Raw genomic sequence first — 22084 nt, 5'->3', positions numbered from 1 at the left:
GGGAAGGGAGTGGTTTGTCATTGAAATGATAGTTGGGATGGAGTCAGAGATCACCGGTGGCACAGTGGTTAGCACTGCTGCCTCTCAGCACCAGGGACGCGGGTTCGATTCCCGGCTTGGGTCACTGTCTGTGTGGAGTCTGCACATTCTCCCGGTGCTCCGGTTTCCTCAAACAGTCCGAAAGACGTGCTGGTTAGGGTGCATTGGGCTGTGTTAAATTCTCCCTCAGTGTACCCGAACAGGAGTGTGGCGACTAGGGGATTTTCACAGTGACTTCATCGCAGTGTTAATGTAAGCCTACTTGTGACATTTAAAAAAACCTAAAAGCAAAGTAGCTGACAATTTAAGATTGAACAGCCGCTCTGTGAGGGAGGGATAGCCATTCACGAATGTTTGGGGATTTTCTGTTCTTTAGCCGCACTTTGTCCAGTGACCATTTTCTAAATGGTAGCCTCTTTGCTTTTATTTCCAAACAGGGTGAAGCAGGTGCAGCTGGAGAGAATGGTGCTCCTGGTCCACTGGTGAGTCTGAATTACCCACTCAACTGCCAAGAATTGTCCTATTTTTCAGAAAACCGCAAGGGATGAAACTTTTTTTTGCAATTTAATTGTGTCGATTCTTCGCTCTGCTGTAATATTTCACAATCGACGAAAGTAACAGTTTGCCAGTGGCAATGTGATGGCCGGCACAAAATTTTAAGTTGCAAGACTCAGAGGGCTTTCTCTCTTTGCTTTGCAGGGTCCACGTGGTCTGCCTGGTGAGAGGGGACGCCCCGGACCTCCTGGTTCAGCTGTAAGTAGGACGCCAATCTTCAGACTGTATTAATCCGAACGGCAATCACCGATATCGAACTCACGAGCGCACTCACAGCGCGTATCGCCTGACGCGTGCACGTCCATTTTGCGCGGGATCGCAGCTTTCAATCAGCGAAAAAAGTTTGCTTTGTAAATTGGTCGGGTAAAGGCAGGGGCGGAGAGAAGGAAGGAATGGGAAAAGGGAAGTCAAATGCGAATGCTCATTGGGAGAGCCAGAATGTAAAATTCTGGAATGGCCAGGATTCTCCGACCTCGCCCGCAGCTGGGATTTTCCCTTCCCGCTGCAACGAAAGCCAAATTCTTCATCCTCACTGGAGGAGGCGTGAGCGTCCGGAGAATTCTGGCCATTGGAAAGAATCGGAATATCTCCCTCTCGAAGCGCCGATTACTGCTGCATCTATAGTAACACTCACACAGTCAAATCCTGCGCACTTTACGGGTAATAATGTATTTAAGACGACGCAATTTTGCTTGAGTGCTGATCCTGTGTCTTTGTTTTACAGGGAGCCCGTGGAAATGATGGTCTACCTGGTCCAGCTGGTCCTCCTGTAAGTACCCCGGGTTACGTCAACATTTAAACCGTATATCGGCACGGTGGCACGGTGGTTATGGGCGGCACGGTGGCACAGTGTTTATGGGCGGCACGGTAGCACAGTGGTTAGCACTGCTGCTTCACAGCTCCAGGGACCTGGGTTCAATTCCCGGCTTGGGTCACTGTCTGTGTGGAGATTGCACATTCTCCTCGTGTCTGCGTGGGTTTCCTCCGGGTGCTCCGGTTTCCTCCCACACTCCAAAGATGTGCGGGTTAGGTTGATTGGCTATGTTAAAATTGCCCTTAGTGTCCTGAGATGCGTAGGTTAGAGGGATTAGTGGGTAAATATGTAGGGATATGGGGGTAGGGCCTGGGTGGGATTGTGGTCGGTGCAGACTTGATGGGCCAAATGGCCTCTTTCTGCACTGTAGGATTCTATGATTCTATGATATCCAGGTGTAGAAGCTCTGTCAAAAATGTGTAATCACATATAAAAAAAACAGGATTTGTACTCACTGCCCACTTTCATTTTTGTCACCTTTGTTGGTTTTTCAAAGGTAAAATGTAAAACAATTCCAAACATTTGGCTCATTATCCATTGCAATATAGTTGCAATTAAACCCAGCCCAGATAATAAGGTATTGTCCTTCAAACCTCATGGATTCAAAGAAAGATTTTTAAGTTTTAGGTGGCACGGCGGTTAGCACTGCTGCCTCACAGTGCCAGGGACCCAGGTTCAATTCCGGCCTCAGGTCACTGTCTGTGTGGAGTTTTGCTCTTTCTCCCCGTGTCTGCGTGGGTTTCCTCCGGGTGCTCCGGTTTCCTCCCACTGTCCGAAAGGTGTGTAGGTTAGGTGGATTGGCCATGCTAAATTGCCCCTTAGTGTCCAAAGATGTGTAGGTTAGGTGGATTGGCCATGCTAAATTGCCCCTTAGTGTCCAAAGATGTGCAGGTTAGGTGGATTGGCCATGCTAAATTGCCCCTTAGTGTCCAAAGATGTGCAGGTTAGGTGGATTGGCCATGATAAATTGTCCCTTAGTGTCCAAAGTTGTGCAGGTTAGGTGGATTGGCCATGATAAATTGTCCCTTAGTGTCCAAAGTTGTGCAGGTTAGGTGGATTGGCCATGATAAATTGTCCCTTAGTGTCCAAAGATGTGTAGGTTAGGTGGATTGGCCATGCTAAATTGCCCCTTAGTGTCCAAAGTTGTGTAGGTTAGGTGGATTGGCCGTGGTAAATTGGCCCTTAGTGTCCAAAGTTGTGCAGGTTAGGTGGATTGGCCATGCTAAATTGTCCCTTAGTGTCCAAAGATGTGCAGGTTAGGTGGATTGGCCATGATAAATTGCCCCTTAGTGTCCAAGGATGTGCGGGTTAGGTGGATTGGCCATGCCAAATTGACCCTAGTGCCGGGGGATTAGCAGGGAAATGCTTGGGGGGTTACGGGCATAGGGCCTGAGTGGGATTGTATTCAGTACAGACTCGATGGGCCAAATGGCCTCCTTCTGCATTGAAGGAATTCTATGATTCCAAGTTAGTTTTTTTCTTGAAGGTTGGAACACAACAATCCACTGGCACCCTTTTGGGTTGTGAAAGATAAAAAAGAAATTTTTTGTATTGTATCTTAACGCTGGCTAATTCTTTTCAGATGTCGGTTTTGTCTCCCTGTGCGTTGATTAAATGTTTGCCATATTTCCTTTCCCCCTCAGGGTCCGGTCGGTCCAGCTGGTGCTCCCGGTTTCCCAGGTGCTCCAGGTTCTAAGGTGAGTGGAGGCCAGTGGGAGTTGATGACTGAACTTGTCGTGTGCTGTTGACAGCCTGAATGAGCAGCGGTGCTCATGACATTCCATTCTCGGGGCGGGGAGGCGGTGGTGGGGGGGGGGGGAACTGCTCTGAATATGAAGAGATGTAGAGGCCCCTTTCTTCCTCCTTGGCCGCCCTTCCCCTTGCAGTCCAGAGGAGTGAAAGACAGAAAGAAATATATCGAGAGCGAGAAAGAAACTTGTCAGGATAACGAGCAGGAATTCCAGCTTTCGGGAACCACAGGCTGATTAAATAAGATAAGCCTTTGAGTTCGGAGGTCACCAAAGAGCTAAACACGGAGCGGGGGGTGGAATCTGAGGCCACAGGCAAGATTCTTTCACCAGTCGCGTAAATGGGACACAAGCGGGATTTACCAGCCGCATTCGCCCCAAGGTCGGAAAATCCCACCCAAAGTCCTTTGCATGGTCCAAATCCTGCCCGCTACGATGCCCATGGCGGATGGGATGGTAAAATTCCACTCACAGCTGGAGATGCAGACCAACCAACGTGATTTATTGACATCCACCTGCACGTGGGATGCGTGACAGGACCTGGTCACCCCGATGTCTCTTGAAGTACATACTCTAAAAGACTTTCAGGATGTTATCATTCTGAAAGAATGGCCAGTCAATTCGGAAAAACAAAGATGGTTAAGTCTCCCGTCAGACAGCTCACCTGTTATCCTTTAACCTGGCCCAGACAGTGCGTGGAAGGCACCCCTCCCCTCCCCCCGCCACATGATTTGGATTTTCCTTACCCTTCCCTTGCCTTTTTTTAAATTAAAAGAGACACGTTTTAAAATATCATTTGAACTCGATAGAAATGTGTGTTCTGCACGAAACTATCTCCTCACAACAACTTATATATTTTTATAGCGCCGTGCGACCGAATGTTTTTCACGGGAGTGATATATCAAAAAATCATGATACCACAAGGTGATATCAGAAACATAGAAACTAGAAGCAGGAGGAGGCCATTCGGCCCTTCGAGCCTGCTCCACCATTCATTTTCATCATGGCTGATCATCAAATTCAATATCCTGATCCCCCCCTTCCCCCCATAATCCTTCAATCCCTTTAGCCCCAAGAGCGATATCTAATTTCTTCTTGAAATCACACAACGTTTTGGCCTCAACTACTTTCTGTGGGAGTGAATTCCACACATTCACCACCCCCTGGGTGAAGAAATTTCTCCTCACCTCAGTTCTAAAAGGTTTACCCCTTATCCTCAAACTATGACCCCCTAGTTCTGGCTGAGGTTATTCATGAAAGCCCTGCCTGCCTTCTCAGCCTTGCCCCTCGCCTGAGGTGTGGCGACCCTCAGGTTAAATCGCCACCAGTCAACTCTCCCCCCTCAAAGCGGAAAGCAGTCACCTGGGACTAATATCGACTTGACCTTTTAACAATTAATTCACTGGGTGGGATTTTCCGCACCTCCAGCTGTGCGTCTCACTGCGTCTCCGCCGTTCGCCCAATGGTGGGATCTTCCGGTCCCGCCCGCTGTCAGTGGGGTTTCCTGTTTCACGCACCCTCCTGCAGCCAGGAAACCCGCGGCGGAGGTTCCCGCCATCGGCGGAACCGGAACATCCGCCGGTGGGAATGGCCGGAAAGTTCCGGCCACTGTTCGTCATCTCATTGCTGTTTTTGTCGGAAAATGATTCACGCACCATGGCTGTACGCTTCAGAAGCGATTCACTATTCAAAGCACTTCTGATGGCGTGATATGTGAACGCAGCACATTTGTCTTGGGAAACTTACAGTGCATTTATTGCATACCCCTATTTGTCCTGAAGACAATATAAGAGTCAGTCGCAGCGGGGAACTGGAGTCACGAGTAGAACAGACTTGGTAGGAGTGGCAGCCTCCCTTCCCCTGAAGGAGATTAGTGAGCCAGTTGGATTTTTATGACAAAAATCCCTCTCGAATTTAGCGCAAGTTTTTGTGCTTAATTCTTCTGCTGCCACAGATGACCCAGGATGCTTTTAATTTCACCATTTGCTGAAGTGACCTATGACCTCGGAGTTACTTGCCCATTATTAGGCCACAGCTGGAGCACTGTGTGCAGTTCTGGTCGCCACATTATAGGAAGGATGTGATTGCACTGGAGGGGGTGCAGAGGAGATTCACCAGGATGGTGCCTGGGACGGAGCATTTAAGTTATAAAGAGAGGTTGGATAGGCTTGGGTTGTTTTCATTGGAGCAGAGAAGACTGAGGGGCGACCTGATCGAGGTGTACAAGATTATGAGGGACATGGACAGAGTGGATAAGGAGCAGCTGTTCCCCTTAGTTGAAGGGACAGTCACGAGGGGACATAGATTCAAGGTTTAGGGGGGATGTGAGGAAAAACCTTTTTACCCAGAGGGTGGTGAGGGTGTGGAATGCGCTGCCTGGGAGGGTGGTGGAGGCCTCACATCCTTTAAAAAGTACCTGGATGAGCACTTGGCGCATCATAACATTCAGGGCTATGGGCCAAGTGCTGGCAGGTGGGATTAGGTGGGAATTCAGGTGTTTCTAACGTGTCAGTACAGACTCGATGGACCGAAGGGCCTCTTCTGCGCTGTATGATTCTATGATTCATTGCCGTAACCCAAATAGCTTTCTCTGATACTGGTTGGTATAAAATTTGGGAAAAGTCTAATTCACCTTTCACTGATGGCCCACAGTTAACCGAGTATTCCATACTGCCGACACATTCCACTGTGACCCTTCACTAAAATTCCAAATTAAGATGCAAAGTAGGCTCTCAGATGAAACCACAGTAAATGATCCAGAAATGCAATAGGGAAGAGCGTTTTCCCAATAAACCAGGTTCAATCTGAACATTATTCTTCACTTCAATTCAGTGCCCTCATGTTACTCCAGCAGATTTGGCCCAATGTTCCTGTTTAACTATAACTAAGGCTTCTGGAACTGTCTTGAACTGCTGCTCGCTTCAGACTTGATGCAAGTGTTTGTGTTCTTCCAAACTCAAGTTTGACAGATGCATCTCGCTGCTGTGTAAGGGCGACAGGGTGGCACAGTGGTTAGCACTGCTGCCTCACAGTGCCAGGGACCCGGGTTCGATTCCCGGCTCGGTTCACTGTCTCCCCGTGTCTGCGTGGGGTTTCCTCCAGTTTCCTTCCACACTCCAAAGGTGGGCAGGTTAGGTGGATTGGCCATGCTAAATTGAGCCTAGTGTCTAGGGGACTAGCTAGGGTAAATACATGGGGTTACGAGGATAGGGCCTGCGTGGGATTGTGGTCGGTGTAGACTCGATGGGCCGAATGGTCCCCTTCTGCATTGTAGGATTCTATGATTAAATACGTGGAGTTACAGGGATAGGGGCCTGGGTGGGATTGTGGTCAGTGCAGCTTAGATGGACTGAATGGCCTCCTTCTGCACTGTAGGGATTCTATGATTCGAAGGTGCCATCTGGAGTACATTTGGTGCGATTCTCACCACTTGATCACACACTTATTTGACCTTCATTTCATTTTGTTATTCATTCAATGGATGTGGGCGTCGCTAGCTAGGCCAGCATTTATTGCCCATCCCTAATTGTCCCTTGAGAAGGTGGTGGGTGATCCGCCTTCTTAACCATTTTAAATTGCCCCTTACTGTCCAAAGATGTGCAGGTTAGGTGGATTAGCCTTGCTAAATTGCCCCTTAGTGTCCAAAGATGTGCAGGTTAGGTGGATTGGCCATGCTAAATTGTCCCTTAGTGTCCAAAGATGTGCAGGTTAGGTGGATTGGCCATGCTAAATTGCCCCTTAGTGTCCAAAGATGTGTAGGTTAGGTTGATTGACCATGCTAAATTGTCCCTTAGTGTCCAAAGATGTGCAGGTTAGGTGGATTGGCCATGCTAAATTGTCCCTTAGTGTCCAAAGATGTGCAGGTTAGGTGGATTGGCCATGCTAAATTGTCCCTTAGTGTCCAAAGATGTGTAGGTTAGGTGGATTGGCCATGCTAAATTGCCCCTTAGTGTCCAAAGATGTGTAGGTTAGGTTGATTGACCGTGCTAAATTGCCCCTTAGTGTCAGGGGGACTAGCAGGGTAAATACTTGGGGTTAAGGGATAGGGCTTGGGTGGGATTGTGGTCATTGCAGACTTGATGGGCCAAATGGCCTCATTGTGCACTGCAAAGATTCTGTGCTTCCATGATCCGAGGATATTTGGGGAAGTTGTATTGCAGAGATGCAGGCCTTAGTCTCCCCATCAGCCTTGGATGTAGTGTTGGTGCCAGAGGACTGGAGGATTGCAATTGTTACACCCATTGGGTGCAGGGACATGCCCAGCAATCACAGGCCGGTCAGTTTAATCTCAGTGATGGGGAACCTTTTCAAGCAGTCACTTGCAAGAGTGTGGATTAATTGAGGAATGCCACTGCAGATTAGTTCAAAACAAGTTCATGTTTAAGCAACTTGGCTGAGTTTTCTGATGGGGTAACAGAGAGGGCTGATGAAGGAATGTGGTCTGTGTGGTCTTCCAAAAGATTTTTGACAAGATGCCGCATGATAGGCGGTAAAATTCCAGCCAATCTGTTTCTAAATAGCGAAACAGGGTCGGTGAAAATGATTTCTGAAAAAAGTGGACATTTGTTAGACTTCATCGTCCTTCCCTGTTCCTTAAGGTCATTCTTAAATACATCCCCTATTTCCCCGTATTCTATTATTTCCTTATGTATTGATTTCATTGGAATACTATACAAACTCTGTGAATTGTGCACTTAGGTTAAAAGGTGACTAAATTCTGGGACTTGCACCCTTACTTATATATATATGCTTCTGCACCCTCAGTGAGAGAATTCACCCATAGTGTTATCTCCAAATTTACAGATGATACAAAGTTGGGTGGGAGGGTGAGCTGTGAGGAGGATGTGGAGATGCTTCAGCGTGATTTGGACAGGCTGAGTGTGTGGGCATCTGCATGGCAGATGCAGTATCATGTGGAGAAATGTGAGGTTATCCACTTTGGTAGTAATAATAGGAAGACAGATTATTATTTGAATGGGTGTAAATTGAGAGAGGGAGATACTCAGCGAGACCTTGGTGTCCTCGTGCATCAGTTGTGGAAAGTATGCGTGCAGGTACAGCAGGCAGTGAAGAAAGTAAATGATATGTTGGCCTTCATAGACTATGAGGCACAACTAGTGCACGGATACAAGTCATTCCAAATGATATAGCTAAAGAGCTTTACCGATACGTTTATGACCCATACTCAGTGGAATTGGTACAGATAACGATGATGGACATGACATTTGTCCATTCTACTGGCCATGCCCCTTAATCATGTCAGTAAAGATTCTCAGTGGCATAATGTGCTCTGAGATTATTTATTGAGAGATTAATCCGACCCATCTCCAGTAGCATTCTGCACCTTGTGCCACTCAGTATGTTTGGCACATTGGTTAGGGGAATGAAAGATTTAGCTGGTGAGGAGTTCTTAGGGGTGCTGTAAATGAATGTGATTTAATTTATACGACTTCAATGACTCTGCTTATGAATCATTGAACCTTAACAGGTGGCATTGTCACTCGTCGGGTACAGACATTTGCACCTTACCCATAGCCCGAGACTTTCCCTTTTTCAGAAGCATTAGGGAAGCTTTATTTCCAACAGTGGAGAGGCGATGATCTGGAAGTATTATCGCTAGACTATTAATCCAGAAACTCAGCTAATGTTCTGGGGACCCGGGTTCGAATCCCACCACGGCAGATGGTGAAATTTGAATTCAGAATCTACTGATGACCATGAAACCATTGTCGGAAAAACCCATCTGCTTCACTAATGTCCCTTTATGTGGAAATGCCGGTGTTGGACTGGGGTGTGCACAGTAAGAAGTCTCACAACACCAGGTTAAAGTCCAACAGGTTTATTTGGTATCACGAGCTTTCGGAGCGCTGCTACTCAAGATACAACATCACTCACCTGATGAAGCAGCAGTGCTCCGAAAGCTCATGATACTAAATAAACCTCTTTTGATCGAATATTTATCTATCTCTTGCTTGAATCCATTGACGTATCTTTGGATGGTGGTGGAGAGTGGCATGCCGGTCTGCACGTTGTCCTGATATCTGTTCCCTCTTCATTCCACACAGGGAGAAGCTGGTCCAACTGGTGCTCGTGGCCCCGAGGGTGCTCAGGGATCAAGAGGAGAGTCCGGAAGCCCTGGATCCCCAGGCCCTGCTGGAGCTCCGGTAAGTTCCTGAATCCATCGTCCAGTCTTGCGCTTTGGAACTTCTCACCGTCTGCAGGAAGAGCGCTGTCGGCCATTGCGCAAGCACAGATCGAATAACAAGTGGTCATTCTTTCTTTGTTGAATGTCCTCGGGCTATTTGTGGTAGATAATCGCAGCTCACGCTAAGTTGTTAGACATTTCCCGACTCGAACCCAAAGGTCCAATTGTAATGGGCGGCATGGACAAGTTGGGCCGAAGGGCCTGTTTCCATGCTGTGAACCTCTATGATTAGTTTAACTTGCTCAGCGAATTCGTTCAGAATTTACTTCCAATTCAATTTGTAGAGTTCTGACTCAAAATATTGGAAACTAGGCATAATAAATGGTGGAATCAAGACCGTGAATCTTCAATGTCATTTATAAGGTGGAATTTTACCGGCATGTCCGCCCGAGGTTCGTACAATCCCGCTCGAGGCTGGCGGAGAGTGCCGTTCTCCGAGCCGGTAAAATTCCGGCTCCTGTATCATTTTAAGCTTTTATTTTCGAATGTAAGCCCATTTTGGGTTTTGCGATCTTGATGTTGCTGCGTTACAATAATTTGTGTCCTCTCTCTCTCTCCTGACAGGGTAACCCTGGTACTGATGGAATTCCAGGAGCTAAAGGTTCCGCTGTGAGTGGCGCTCATTTCTGATCTAACTGACGATTAAGAGTATATGATCGATCAAAATTCCTAAACATCAAAATCAGTTTGAATTTTATCATCTGGCAACTGTTTAATCCTGACTGCATTTTTCAAAAAGCCTGGGGAGTTCTGGAGCTGTGACTCAATGGTGTGGAGGGAGACTAAAGTGGAGCGGGTAGCCCAGTGTCTTTAGCAGGGATTGGCTGGCATTGGGCAGTTCCCCCCTCTCCCCCCCGCCCACTCCCTCCACCCGAGTCATACCCTCCTTTAACCCCTCCGTGGTCCCTCCCAAACCCGCTGGAACTCACTGCCCCAGGGACCTGGGTTCAATTCCGGCCTCGGGTCACTGCCTGCGCGGAGTCTGCATGTTCTCCCCGTGTCTGCGTGGGTTTCCTCCGGGTGCTCCGGTTTCCTCCCACAGTCTGAAAGATGTGCTGGTTTGGTGCATTGACTGTGTTAAATTCTCCCTCAGTGTACCCGAACAGGAGTGTGGCGACTAGGGGATTTTCACTGTAACATCATTGCAGTGTTAATGTAAGCCCACTTGTGACACTAATAAATAAACTGATAATAAGGGCATGCTCTTACGATTGACAATAGTTTGTCCGGCAAACTAAATATTTTATCTTCAAACAATGGGGTCAGTAACGCCCAGGGCGGGATGTCCCGGCCGCGCTCGCCCCAAAATCGGAAAATCCCACCCGAGGTCAACGGGTGGGATTCGCCCCTTGTCCTCTCCGATTGCCATGGTGGGCGGGACGGGAACATTCCACGCCCCCCTCCCCTGGTGTGGTCTTAGATACAACATGAGGCCAATGCAGTTGGACAGTATGCTATCAAGAGTAAAAATGGCCAAGGATAAATGCTTGTCCGTGTAAAGGGAATGTCAGGGTACACTGTTACAGTTCCCTACTGGTGAGTCTGAACGCAGGGTTCGTAAGCTGCAGTGCCTGGCTTCCCTGTCACTTACTGCATGCCCATGACCTGTCTCCTGTTGACAGCGGGACGGGAGGGTTTGGGTGGCTAGCCTTCTCTTAAGCCTGTTGAGGCCCTTCAGTTGCCACTTAGTGGCCAATTGAGTGCCTCATCCCATCTCCGCTGAGACTTCAGTGGAGCGGGTAGCATGGCATCTTCCGCTGGGAAGGCTGGCATTGGGCCATGGAGGTGGTACAGGGTATCTCCTTTTGGGGAGGCTTTTTGTGCCTATCAGAGGCACTCCCCATTCCCCCCACCCACTCCCTCCACCCAAGTCATACCCTCCTTTAACTCCTCCCTGGTCCCTCCCAAACCCGCTGGAACTCTGCCCCATATTGGGCGGCACGGTAGCACAGTGGTTAGCACTGCTGCTTCACAGCTCCAGGGACCTGGGTTCGATTCCTGGCTTGGGTCACTGTCTGTGTGGAGTTTGCACATTCTCCTCGTGTCTGCGTGGGTTTCCTCCGGGTGCTCCGGTTTCCTCCCACAGTCCAAAGATGTGCGGGTTAGGTTGATTGGCCATGCTAAATTTGCCCCTTAGTGTCCTGGGATGCGTAGATTAGAGGGATTAATGGGTAAAATATGTAGGGATATGGGGGTAGGGCCTGGGTGGGATTGTGGTCGGTGCAGACTCGATGGGCCGAATGGCCTCTTTCTGTACTGTAGGGTTTCTATGTTTCTTTGTATTGCGGTGGAGTCTGAACTGTTGAATGGTTTCAAGAGGCAGATAGATATATTTCTAATTAAAAAACGGGATAAGGGGATATGGGGAACAGGTGGGGAGGTGGATTTGAGACCAGGGAGAGATGGGCCATGATCGGATTGAATGGCGGGGCATGCTCGAAGGGTTGAATTTGCTGACTTCTGCTCCTAATCCCTATGTTCCTTCATTCCTAATCCCTCGCTTCCCCCTCTGGGCCTGTCAGTCAGGTCTGGCTGATACACTAAACATACGGGCCCGTCGCCACTGCCAGCGAGAATGTGGCACTTGGGCAAATCTCCATTCACCGCAGCGGCGAATCCCGGCAGCGGGCGAGGTGGGCGAATCCCAGCCCACCTTCAATCTGCCCCGTGTCAGCTCCTCTTCTCTGGGGACTGGCTGCAGTTCCAGGAGTGGCCACTGTTGAACCTGGCGCTGCTGGGGCTTCCAATGGCTGCCGCAGCTTTCTGAGGTGGGACTTCCTCCCCGAATGGGGGCAAAAGTCTCACCCATAGCCAACCAACGTCCCTCCAACCATTGGGCAGCTGCGGAGCAGCCGGCACTAGCAGGGATGCCTTCCCCACCGACACTTACAGCGGCTGGGATGGAAACTCTGAAAAATCCTGCCCCTTAAAGAAGGACTTGGGGCCACTTTGCTGAATGCAGACGATTTTCCTTCAAGGAATAACCAGGAGAGCATAAGAAATTGGAGCAGGAGTCAGCGACTTGAGTCTGCTCTGCTACTGCACATGATCAGGGCTGATTTTCTATCTCAACTCCGCCATTCCATACAATCCCCACATCCCTTAATTTCCTTAGAACTGGATAACCTATCAACCTCTCTGCTGGATATTCTCAACAATTGAGAAGCTACAGTTCTCTGGGGTAGAGAATTTAAGACACCGTGAAGCCCAATCTTCCCATACTTCTATAGTCTACGGACTATCAAACCCAAACTTTGACTTGAGTTTCCTTTCCATTTACTCTCTGCCAATGGTCTACATGCTGGGCCTTGGCTCTTCAGTGAGATTTTTAGACAATACCATCCCACGTGATCTGCTTTGGGTGGGATTTTTCCGGCCACGTTCGCCCCGAGCCCAGACAATCCCGCCCAAGACCTCAACGGACCTTTCCGTTGTCCGCCCCTCGCCCGCTCCGATTCCCGTGGGGCGGGAGGAACGGGAAAATTCGCCCCACTATCTCAGAGCAAAGGAACAGCATTGGGGTGTGTTGGGCCTCTTTCGGAGAGCTGGTGCAGTCTCGATGAGCCGGATGGCCTCCTGCTGCACTGTAGAGATTCTATGAAGCCGTTTATTACCTATTTTACCTAAAGGTTAGTGTTGTCAGAGCCTGGTATCTTCTCACTGGCTCCCAGTCTATTGGTCAATGCTAATTTGTCATCTTCTTTTTCTAGGGTGCTCCTGGCATTGCTGGTGCTCCTGGTTTCCCTGGGCCACGCGGTCCCCCAGGCCCACAAGGTGCGACTGGCCCCCTCGGTCCTAAAGGTCAACAGGTAAGTGTCAATATTCAGCCTTTAAGAGCGCAATTCCTTTCTGAATGGACATGAAACATGAAGGCCGGAATTCCCCGGCCGTTCACGCTGGCGGCATTCTCCGGTCCCGCCGTCAGCGCACCCATGGGTTTCCCGCCATCGTGGGGTGATGTCAATGGGAATGCTATGGTGCACAGTGGTTCGCACTGCTGCCTCACAGCGCCAGGGACCTGGGTTCAATTCCTGGCTTGGGTCACTGTCAGTGTGGAATTTGCACATTCTCCCTCTGTCTGTGTGGGTTTCCTCCGGGTGCTCCGGTTTCCTCCCACAGTCCGAAGATGTGTAGGTTAGGTGGACTGGCTATGCTAAATTGTCCCTTAGTGTCCAAAGATGTGCAGGTTAGGTGGATTGGCCATGCTAAATTGTCCCTTAGTGTCCAAAGATGTGCAGGTTAGGTGGATTGGCCATGCTAAATTGTCCCTTAGTGTCCAAAGATGTGCAGGTTAGGTGGATTGGCCATGTTAAATTGCCCCTTAGTGTCCAAAGATGTGCAGGTTAGGTGGACTGGCCATGCTAAATTGTCCCTTAGTGTCCAAAGATGTGCAGGTTGGTATGATTGGCCATGCTAAATTGTCCTTTAGTGTCCAAAGATGTGCAGGGTGGTATGATTGGCCATGCTAAATTGTCCCTTAGTGTCCAAAGATGTGCAGGTTAGGTGGATTGGCCATGCTAAATTGTCCCTTACTGTCCAAAGATGTGCAGGTTAGGTGGATTGGCCATGCTAAATTGTCCCTTAGTGTCCAAAGATGTGCAGGTTAGGTGGATTGGCTATGTTAAATTGCCCCTTAGTGTCCAAAGATGTGTAGGTTAGGTGGACTGGCCATGCTAAATTGCCCCTCAGGGTCATGGGGATTGGCAGGGTAAATATATGGGGCTATGGGGATAGAGCTTGGGTGGGACTGTTGTCGGTGCAGGCTCGATGGGCAGAATGGCCTCCTCCTGCACTGTAGGGATTCTATGATGCTATCAGTAGGCCTATTGGACATGATAATAAGACTGAAACATGGACCAATTTAACATGTGTGATAAATCTGTCCGTTACCTTTGCTTCATGCCCTTAAATTACAGCCAACCAATGGTATTGGTCTTTCCCCACAGTGCCATCAGACCCCAAAACATTGTCATCGGACGCAATCCAAATTTGGAAGGATTGAATGTAAAATAGCACTTGGACATTTCCAATTTAAGTGGACAGTTTCTCACATCCAATGTTGCGCTATAGTTTTAAACTTGGGGTCAGTGGCAAAAGCCCTGGATCCTATCTTTCGTTGGACAGGCCTCGACAGCAGGCCCAGAATGACATGGAGCAGCAAGTCTGCCCCACAGATTATGAACATCCCTTCATGCTTCCCGATCCCTGACATCTAATCCTGATCCTTGTTTTGTCCGACAGGGTGACCCCGGAGTCCCAGGATTCAAGGGAGAAGCAGGCCCGAAAGGAGAATTTGTAAGTATTAAGGAAGATGTGCATTTCTAACTAAGCGTTCCAAGTATGGGTAACCCTTTTGATTCAAACTGTAAGAAATGTGAGGAAGTATTATGGAGAAATTTGGTATTCAAAGGATAATCAAATTGTCGGAGTATTCGGGGAGGACATTGATGCATGACTAACGAGGTAAGTGTATGTGGAGAAAAAGTGAAAGGATTGATATCTAAGGAAGGATGTGCTGGCTTTGGAGAGGATCCAAAGGAGGTGCACGAGAACTATCCCGGGAATGAAAGGCTTGACGTATGAGGAGCTTTGGAGGACTCTTGATCTTTACTCGATGGAGTTTAGAAGGATGAAGGGGGGTGGGATTTCATTAAAACTGACAGAATACTGAAAGGCCTGGATAGAGTGGATGTGGAGAAGATGTAGTAGGAGAGGCTAGGATCCAAGGGCACAGCCTCAGAGTAAAGGGACTCTTTAAAACCGAGAACAAGAGGTCATAGTCTTAGGATAAGGGGCAGCAAATTTAAAACAGTGTTGAGGAGAAACTACTTCTCCCAAAGGGTTGTGAATCTGTGGAATTCATTACCCAAAGTGCGGTGGATGCTGGGACAGTGAGTAAATTTAAGGAGGAATTGGACAGATTTTTAATTGGGAATGGGTTGAAGGGTTATGGGGAGAAGGCAGGAAAATGGGGATGAGGAGCATATCAGCCATGATCGAATGGCAGAGCACACTCGATGGGCCGAATGGCCTAATGCTGCTCCTACATCGAATGAATTTATGAGATGAGGATGAATTTCTTCAGCCAGAGGGTGGGGAAGCTGTGGAGTTCATTGCCACAGAGGAGGCCGGGCCATTGAGTGTATTTAAGACAAGTTCTTGATTGGTAAAGGGATCAAAGATTAGGGGGAAAAGGTTGGAGAATGGGGTGGAGAAACCTATCTGCCATGGCGGAGCAGACTCATTGGGCTGAATGGCCTAATTGTGCTCCTATATCTTCCGGTCTGATGATGGGAAGGTTAGTAGGAGATGGGAATGGACTGGCTTGTTGGGCCTGTTCTGATTCTTCAAGTGTTCTGTTTTTGTATTTGAAATATGATTCATTAAACCTTTTAAATTATATTTGAAGTTGGCACTGGTGTTAATTATTTTACAAGTGTGATTGGAATTAGTCTCGCTGAATAACTGGGAAAGACTCATCCTCTTCTTGATGTCTCCTATAGGGTCCAGCTGGTCCTCAAGGTGCTCCCGGCCCGGCTGGTGAAGAAGGCAAGAGAGGGCCTCGTGGTGAACCCGGTGCTGCTGGTCCAAACGGTCCCCCTGGTGAAAGAGTGAGTTCCGTCCATTCCTCACACCGCTGGTCAGCAAATCACATTGCCCAGACTGACAAAGCTCCAGCACAATGTCCTCAGGATCAAGATATTTGAACCGACAGTTTTACACTCAGCAACCCACTATAAATCAAAGATAAAAGAATCAATATTTATACCGTGTTGACCATTCAGTGATGACTTTTGATTTGATTAACTATTGTCACATGTATTGGGATACAGTGAAAAGTATTGTTTCTTGCGCGCTATACAGACAAAACATACAGTTCATAGAGTACATAGGGGAGAAGGAAAGGAGAGAGTGCAGAATATAATGTTGCAGTTACAGCTAGGGTGTAGAGAAAGATCAACTTAATATTTGATTTGATTTATTATTGTCACATGTATTGGGATACAGTGAAAAGTATGGTTTCTTGCACGCTATGCAGACAAAGCATACCGTTCATAGAGAAGGAAAGGAGAGAGTGCAGAATGTAGTGTTACAGTCATAGCTAGGGTGTAGAGAAAGATCAACTTAATATAAGGTAGGCCCATTCAAAAGATGGCAGCAGGGAAGAAGCTGTTCTTAAGTCAGTTGGTACGTGACCTCAGACTTTTGTATCTTTTTCCCGATGGATGAACGTAGAAGAGAGAATGTCCGGGGTGCGTGGGGTCCTTTAATTATGCTGACTGCTTTGCCGAGGCAGCAGGAAGTGTAGATAGAGTCAATGGATGGGAGGCTGGTTTGAGTGATGGATTGGGCTACATTCACGACCCTTTTGTAGTTCCTTGCAGTCTTGGGCAGAGCAGGAGCCATACCAAACTGTGATACAACCAGAAAGAATGCTTTCTATGGTGCATCTGTAAAAGTTGGTGAGAGTTGTAGTTGACATGCCAAATTTCCTTAGCCTCCTGAGAAAGTAGAGGCGTTGGTGGGGCTTTCTTAACTATAGTGTCGGCATGGGGGGACCAGGACAGGTTGTTGGTGATCTGGACACCTAAAAATTTGAAGCTCTCGCCCTTAGTAAACATAGCATTATTAAGTGATCTGTATCTTTGCTTTGACCCTATAAGAAGTACAAAGTGGCAGGTATATTTCAGGATGCGTAGGCAATCGCATTGCAAGGAAATATAAGGCATTGTTGCAAAATCTGAAATGAAACCTCGATATGCACATCCCACCTTCTATGTTTGTATTATATTTCAGTTGTGAGGACTTGCTTTTATTCATATTTCATTGCGACTTCTGTAATCTCATTAATTATTTTGTTTTCATTGCTAGGGTGCTCCTGGTAACCGTGGTTTCCCAGGTCAGGATGGTCTTGCTGGTCCTAAGGTAGGTAACATAGTTCATTGACATTGTCAAGACCAGAGTTACATCTCCTTTCCAATGAGGAAAATGAGGTGATTTGTTAATTCATGAGTGCTCAGAATTCACATTCAATGGGTCATGGCCCCAAGATTAGCTACTTCTCTGAAGTCAAAGTATCTTCAGAGAATTGTTTGGAACATAGGAATTGGGAGCAGAAGGAGGCAAATTCAGTCCTTTGAGCCTGCTTCACCACTCAATCAGATCATAGCTGATCTCTCCCTGGTCTCAAATCCACCTCCCCACCTGTTCCCCATATCCCCTTATCCCTTTTTTGTTAGAAATATATCTATCTCCTTCTTGAAACCATTTAATGATTAAGACTCCACCGCGCTATGGGGGCAGCGAGTTCCACAAATTCACCACCCTCTGCGAGAAGTAGTTCCTCCTCCTCTCAGTTTTAAATCTGCCGCCTCTCAACCTGTACCTGTGGCCTCTTGTTCGAGACTGCCCCACAAGGGGAAACATTTGGTCCACAATTAATGTGGGATTACTTTATCAATCCCTTTTAAAATTTTATATCCCTCGATCAGATCCTCTCTCATCCTTCTAAACTCCAGCGAGTACAAACCCAAACTGTTTAATCTCTCCTCATACGTCAACCCTTTCATCCCCGGAATCAATCTGGTGAACCTCCTCGGAACGGCCTCCAATCCCACCATGTCCTTCCTCAAATAAGGGGACCAAAACTGGACACAATCCTCCAGATGTGGCCTCACCAACACCCTATACAATTGCAGCAACACCTCTCTACTTATACTCCAGTCCCTTTGCAAAAATGCCAACATCCCATTTGCCATTTTTATTATGTGCTGCACCTGCGATTCATGAACTCAGACACCCAGATCCCTCTACCCGGACGTGTTTTGAATCTGGTTCCCATTTAGGTGATAATTTGCCGTTCTATTTTTGTTACGACACGCACCGTGCCTGCACCAAGCGGCAATTCACCTAATGCCATTCTCCTGCCTTCTCCCCGTAAGTCCGGCACATTCTTCCTTTTCAAAGAACTGTCCGGTTCCCCTATGAATGCTTCAGCTGAACCTGCCAACACCACACTCTCCAACAATGCATTCCAGACCTTAGCCACTTGCTGCATCAAATATTTTCCTCACGTCACGATTGCTTCCTCTAGTAATTGCTTTAAATCCGTGCCCTCTCATTCTCGATCCTTTTACGAGTGGGAACAGTTTCTCCCTCTCTACTCTGTCCAGCCCCCTCATTTTGAGCATCCAAGCCTCCTCTCAGTCTTTTCTCTCAGGAACAGAATCCTCACTTCTTCAATCTCTCTTCTTAACTGAAGCTCCTTATCCCAGGAACCATTCTCGTGAACCTTTTCTGCACTCTCTTCAATGTCTTCACATCCTTCCTGAAGTGCAGTGCCCAGAACTGGTGCTGAAGTCTAACTAGTGTCTTATACAAGTTCAACATAACATCCTTGCTCTTGTACTCTGTCTACCCCTGTCAATAAAGCCTAGGGTACTGTGTGCTTTGTTAAACCCGCTGTCAAACCTGTCCTGCCACCTTCAATGACTTCTACACATGTATACCCAGGATGCTGCCTGGATTCGAGGGTATGCGCTATAAGGAGACGCTGGACAAACTAGGGTTGTTTTCTCTGGAGCGGCGGAGGGGAGTCCTATTAGAAGTCTATAAAATTATGAGAGGCATTGATGGGGTTGACAGTCTTTTTCCCCAGAGTTGAAATGTCTAATATTAGGGGACATGCATTGAAGGTGAGACGGGGAAAGTTCAAAGGAGATGTGAGGGGTAAGTTTTTTACACAGAGAGTGGTAGGTGTCTGGAATGCGCTGTCAGGGGTGGTGGTGGAGGCAGATAGGATGGGGGCTTTTAGATAAGCACTGGAATATGCGAGGAATGGAGGGATATGGAGCAAGGGCAGGCAGAAGGAATTAGTTTAATTTGGCGTCATGTTCGGCACAACATTGTGGGCCGAAGGGCCTGTTCCTGTGCTGTACTGCTCTATGTTCTAAGCCTTCCATTAACCACTACTATCTTTCCTATTATCCAGCCGATTCCGTCCCCATGTTGCTATTGTCCCTTTTATTCCACGAGCTATAACTTTGCTCACAGGTCTGTCGTGTGGCATTATATCATACACCTTTTCCAAGTCCACGTACACCACATCCACCGCATTTTCCTCTTCGACTTTCTGTCACCTCTTAAAAAATTCTAGCAAAGTTCGCCAAGTACAATTTTCCCTCAAGCAATCCGCACTGCCTTTCCTTAGTGCTAACCACTGTGCCAGGAAAGACAAAAAGAGTGATCATTCATCTGACAGCAAACCTTTTGTACCCTGCCCAGGAACACAAGAAAATAACTTGAATGATGTATTCTATTGCAGATTTATTTCAACACACTAATCCTTTATTTTTGGTTCCTATCGCAGGGTGCCCCTGGCGAGCGTGGCGCTCCTGGGGTTCATGGTCCTAAAGGAGCTAACGGTGATCCTGGCCGCCCTGGCGAGCCTGGCCTACCAGGTGCAAGAGTAAGCAATGATTTTACATAACAAATGTACATGAACTGTTTCTGATGTCTTTCCCATTGCCTCACTGTCTCGCTGTAATAGCACAAGCTCAAGTAGACGTATGATGGCAGAGAATATTATGCCCATGTGCCAAGCCTTAAAAGGCTTACTTGAAGAAAACATCACAATGGGCACTTCATTGTCAAGACAGGTCTGCTGTTTGGTTGGCATCTCTAATGCCCTTTGATTGTTCCAAACCACAGAAATAATGCGAGACGTCCAAACTCAGCATCTGGAGGAATCCTTTCACTTGCTGTGTGGATGCTGCATACACCCACCTCCAAAAGACATTCTGGCATTTTGTCATTGGATAGCAAGAAAAGTGTGGACAGAGGCGTTTGCTGAATCCCAGCTCTGGAAACAACTCCCGAGTTGGGCCAGTGTGTGCCCAAATGGACTCACCGATGTTGTTGAGCGCCACTCTCGGGGGACAAAACCGGAGCCACAGTCGGTGTCCTGGCTTGCGGGATTCAGGTTGGGTCATAGAATCATAGAAACCCTACAGTGCAGAAGGAGGCCATTCGGCCCATCGAGTCTGCACCGACCACAATCCCACCCAGGTCCTACCCCCACATATTTACCCGCTAATCTACGCATCTCAGGACTCTAAGGGGCAATTTTTTTTTTTTTTAACCTGGCCAATCAACCTAACCCGCACATCTTTGGACGGTGGGAGGAAACCGGAGCACCCGGAGGAAACCCACGCAGACACGGGGAGAATGTGCAAACTCCACACAGACAGTGACCCGAGCCGGGAATCGAACCCGGGACCCTGGAGCTGTGAAGCAGCAGTGCTAACCACTGCGCTACCGTGCCGCCCTGCATTGAAAGACGCTCTGTGATTGAAGGAGCCGGAGCAGGACCCATAAATTCGCACTGGCCAACATCAGACCAGAGTAAATTGTTAAAAATTGACTTGTCGTTCAGAAAGGTGCGGCAACTTCATCTTGCCAAGGTCGGATGTGAATTCCTGATCTCAGGCTGGTAACTGCGGGGGCAGAGGTAGGGAGAGCCGACCTCTGCCTTCCGCTGCCGACCGCTCCCTCTCAAACTGCCATACTCACCTGGGCCTCAGGTGTCCCCTCCATCCTGGGCCTCAGGTGTCCCCTCCATCCTGGACCCCAGCAACAGCCACCTCCACTGAGGTCTGCTGAGTACAGAACAGATACAGGCCTCTGAGTGGCCTACAGCCCTCAGCAGGTGAGGCTATCCCCACCCCCCCCAATCTCCCCAATGCATCCAAAAGATTCTGCCCTGCGCTGCAATAAAGAGAAACATTAATGGCTGACCCCAGCTCAGAGACAATATGAGCACATTCACCGTGCTTATGTTTGCTATATTAACTTAGGCAACTGGGGAAGCCTCACGTTCCACTGTCCGCTGGGAATACATTTTGTTTTATTCATTTGTGGGACACGGGCGCCGCTGGCTGGCCAGCATTTATTGCCCATCCCTAGTTGCCCTTGGAGGGCAGTTGAGAGTCAACCACATTGGAGTCGCATGTAGGCCAGACCGGGTAAGGGCGGCAGATTTCTTTCCCTAAAAGACATTAATGAACCAGATGGGTTTTTCCGACAATGGTTTCATGGTCATCAGTAGATTCTTAATTCCAGATATTTTTTATTGAATTCAAATTCCACCATCTGCCGTGGCGGGATTAGAACCTGGGTCCCCCAGAACATTAGTTGAGTTTCCTGGATTAATAGTGATAATACCACGAGGCCATCTCCTCGCCGCATGTGGCAGCATCAGATAGAAGCAATGGCCAGAATTTTGGTGCCCCACCCGCCACGGGAATTGGAGTGGGCGAGGGGCGGACCATGGAAAAGTCCGTTAACCTTGAGAGGGATTTTCCGGTTTCAGGGCAAGTGCAGCTGGAAAATCCCCCCACCCCCCCAATGTTAGTGATTCCGTTAATAGCAGAAATCTCTGAGTGGTGAATGAAAGATCTGAGTATTCTTATCTGTGATTTTGACTGTTTTCATTTGTGCGTTTCCTGTTTAGGGTCTTACTGGTCGCCCTGGAGATGCTGGTCCCCAAGGGAAAGTTGGAGCCACTGTAAGTTGAAATCAAAGGTTTCCTACTTTGAACTGTCTTTTTGCTGGGGTCTATCTGGGCACTGAGATTGCCTGCTTAATTAATCGTTACTGCTGCCAACATGAATGCAATTGATGTGCCATGGAGGCAGTCATGGCTCCCAACTGAAGGAAGATTAA

At 48.1% G+C, this 22084-nt stretch overlaps 1 protein-coding gene across 1 annotated transcript in view; it reads left to right on the top strand.

Annotated features, from left to right (window-relative positions):
- Positions 1-22084, top strand: part of LOC144481984 (uncharacterized) — a 102410-nt gene that overhangs the window by 26312 nt on the left and 54014 nt on the right. The window contains exons 15-26 of the mRNA XM_078201212.1: positions 477-521; positions 739-792; positions 1319-1363; positions 3052-3105; positions 9222-9320; positions 9926-9970; positions 13072-13170; positions 14603-14656; positions 15865-15972; positions 17234-17287; positions 19731-19829; positions 21873-21926. Of these exons, the coding sequence (XP_078057338.1) occupies positions 477-521; positions 739-792; positions 1319-1363; positions 3052-3105; positions 9222-9320; positions 9926-9970; positions 13072-13170; positions 14603-14656; positions 15865-15972; positions 17234-17287; positions 19731-19829; positions 21873-21926 (810 nt within the window). The remainder of the gene's footprint in view (positions 1-476; positions 522-738; positions 793-1318; positions 1364-3051; positions 3106-9221; positions 9321-9925; positions 9971-13071; positions 13171-14602; positions 14657-15864; positions 15973-17233; positions 17288-19730; positions 19830-21872; positions 21927-22084) is intronic.

This window comes from Mustelus asterias, chromosome X (genome assembly GCF_964213995.1).
Source record: "Mustelus asterias chromosome X, sMusAst1.hap1.1, whole genome shotgun sequence".
NCBI lineage: Eukaryota > Metazoa > Chordata > Chondrichthyes > Carcharhiniformes > Triakidae > Mustelus > Mustelus asterias.
The sequence above is the reverse complement of the archived record's forward strand: the minus strand, read 5'-3'. Positions and strand labels throughout refer to the sequence as shown.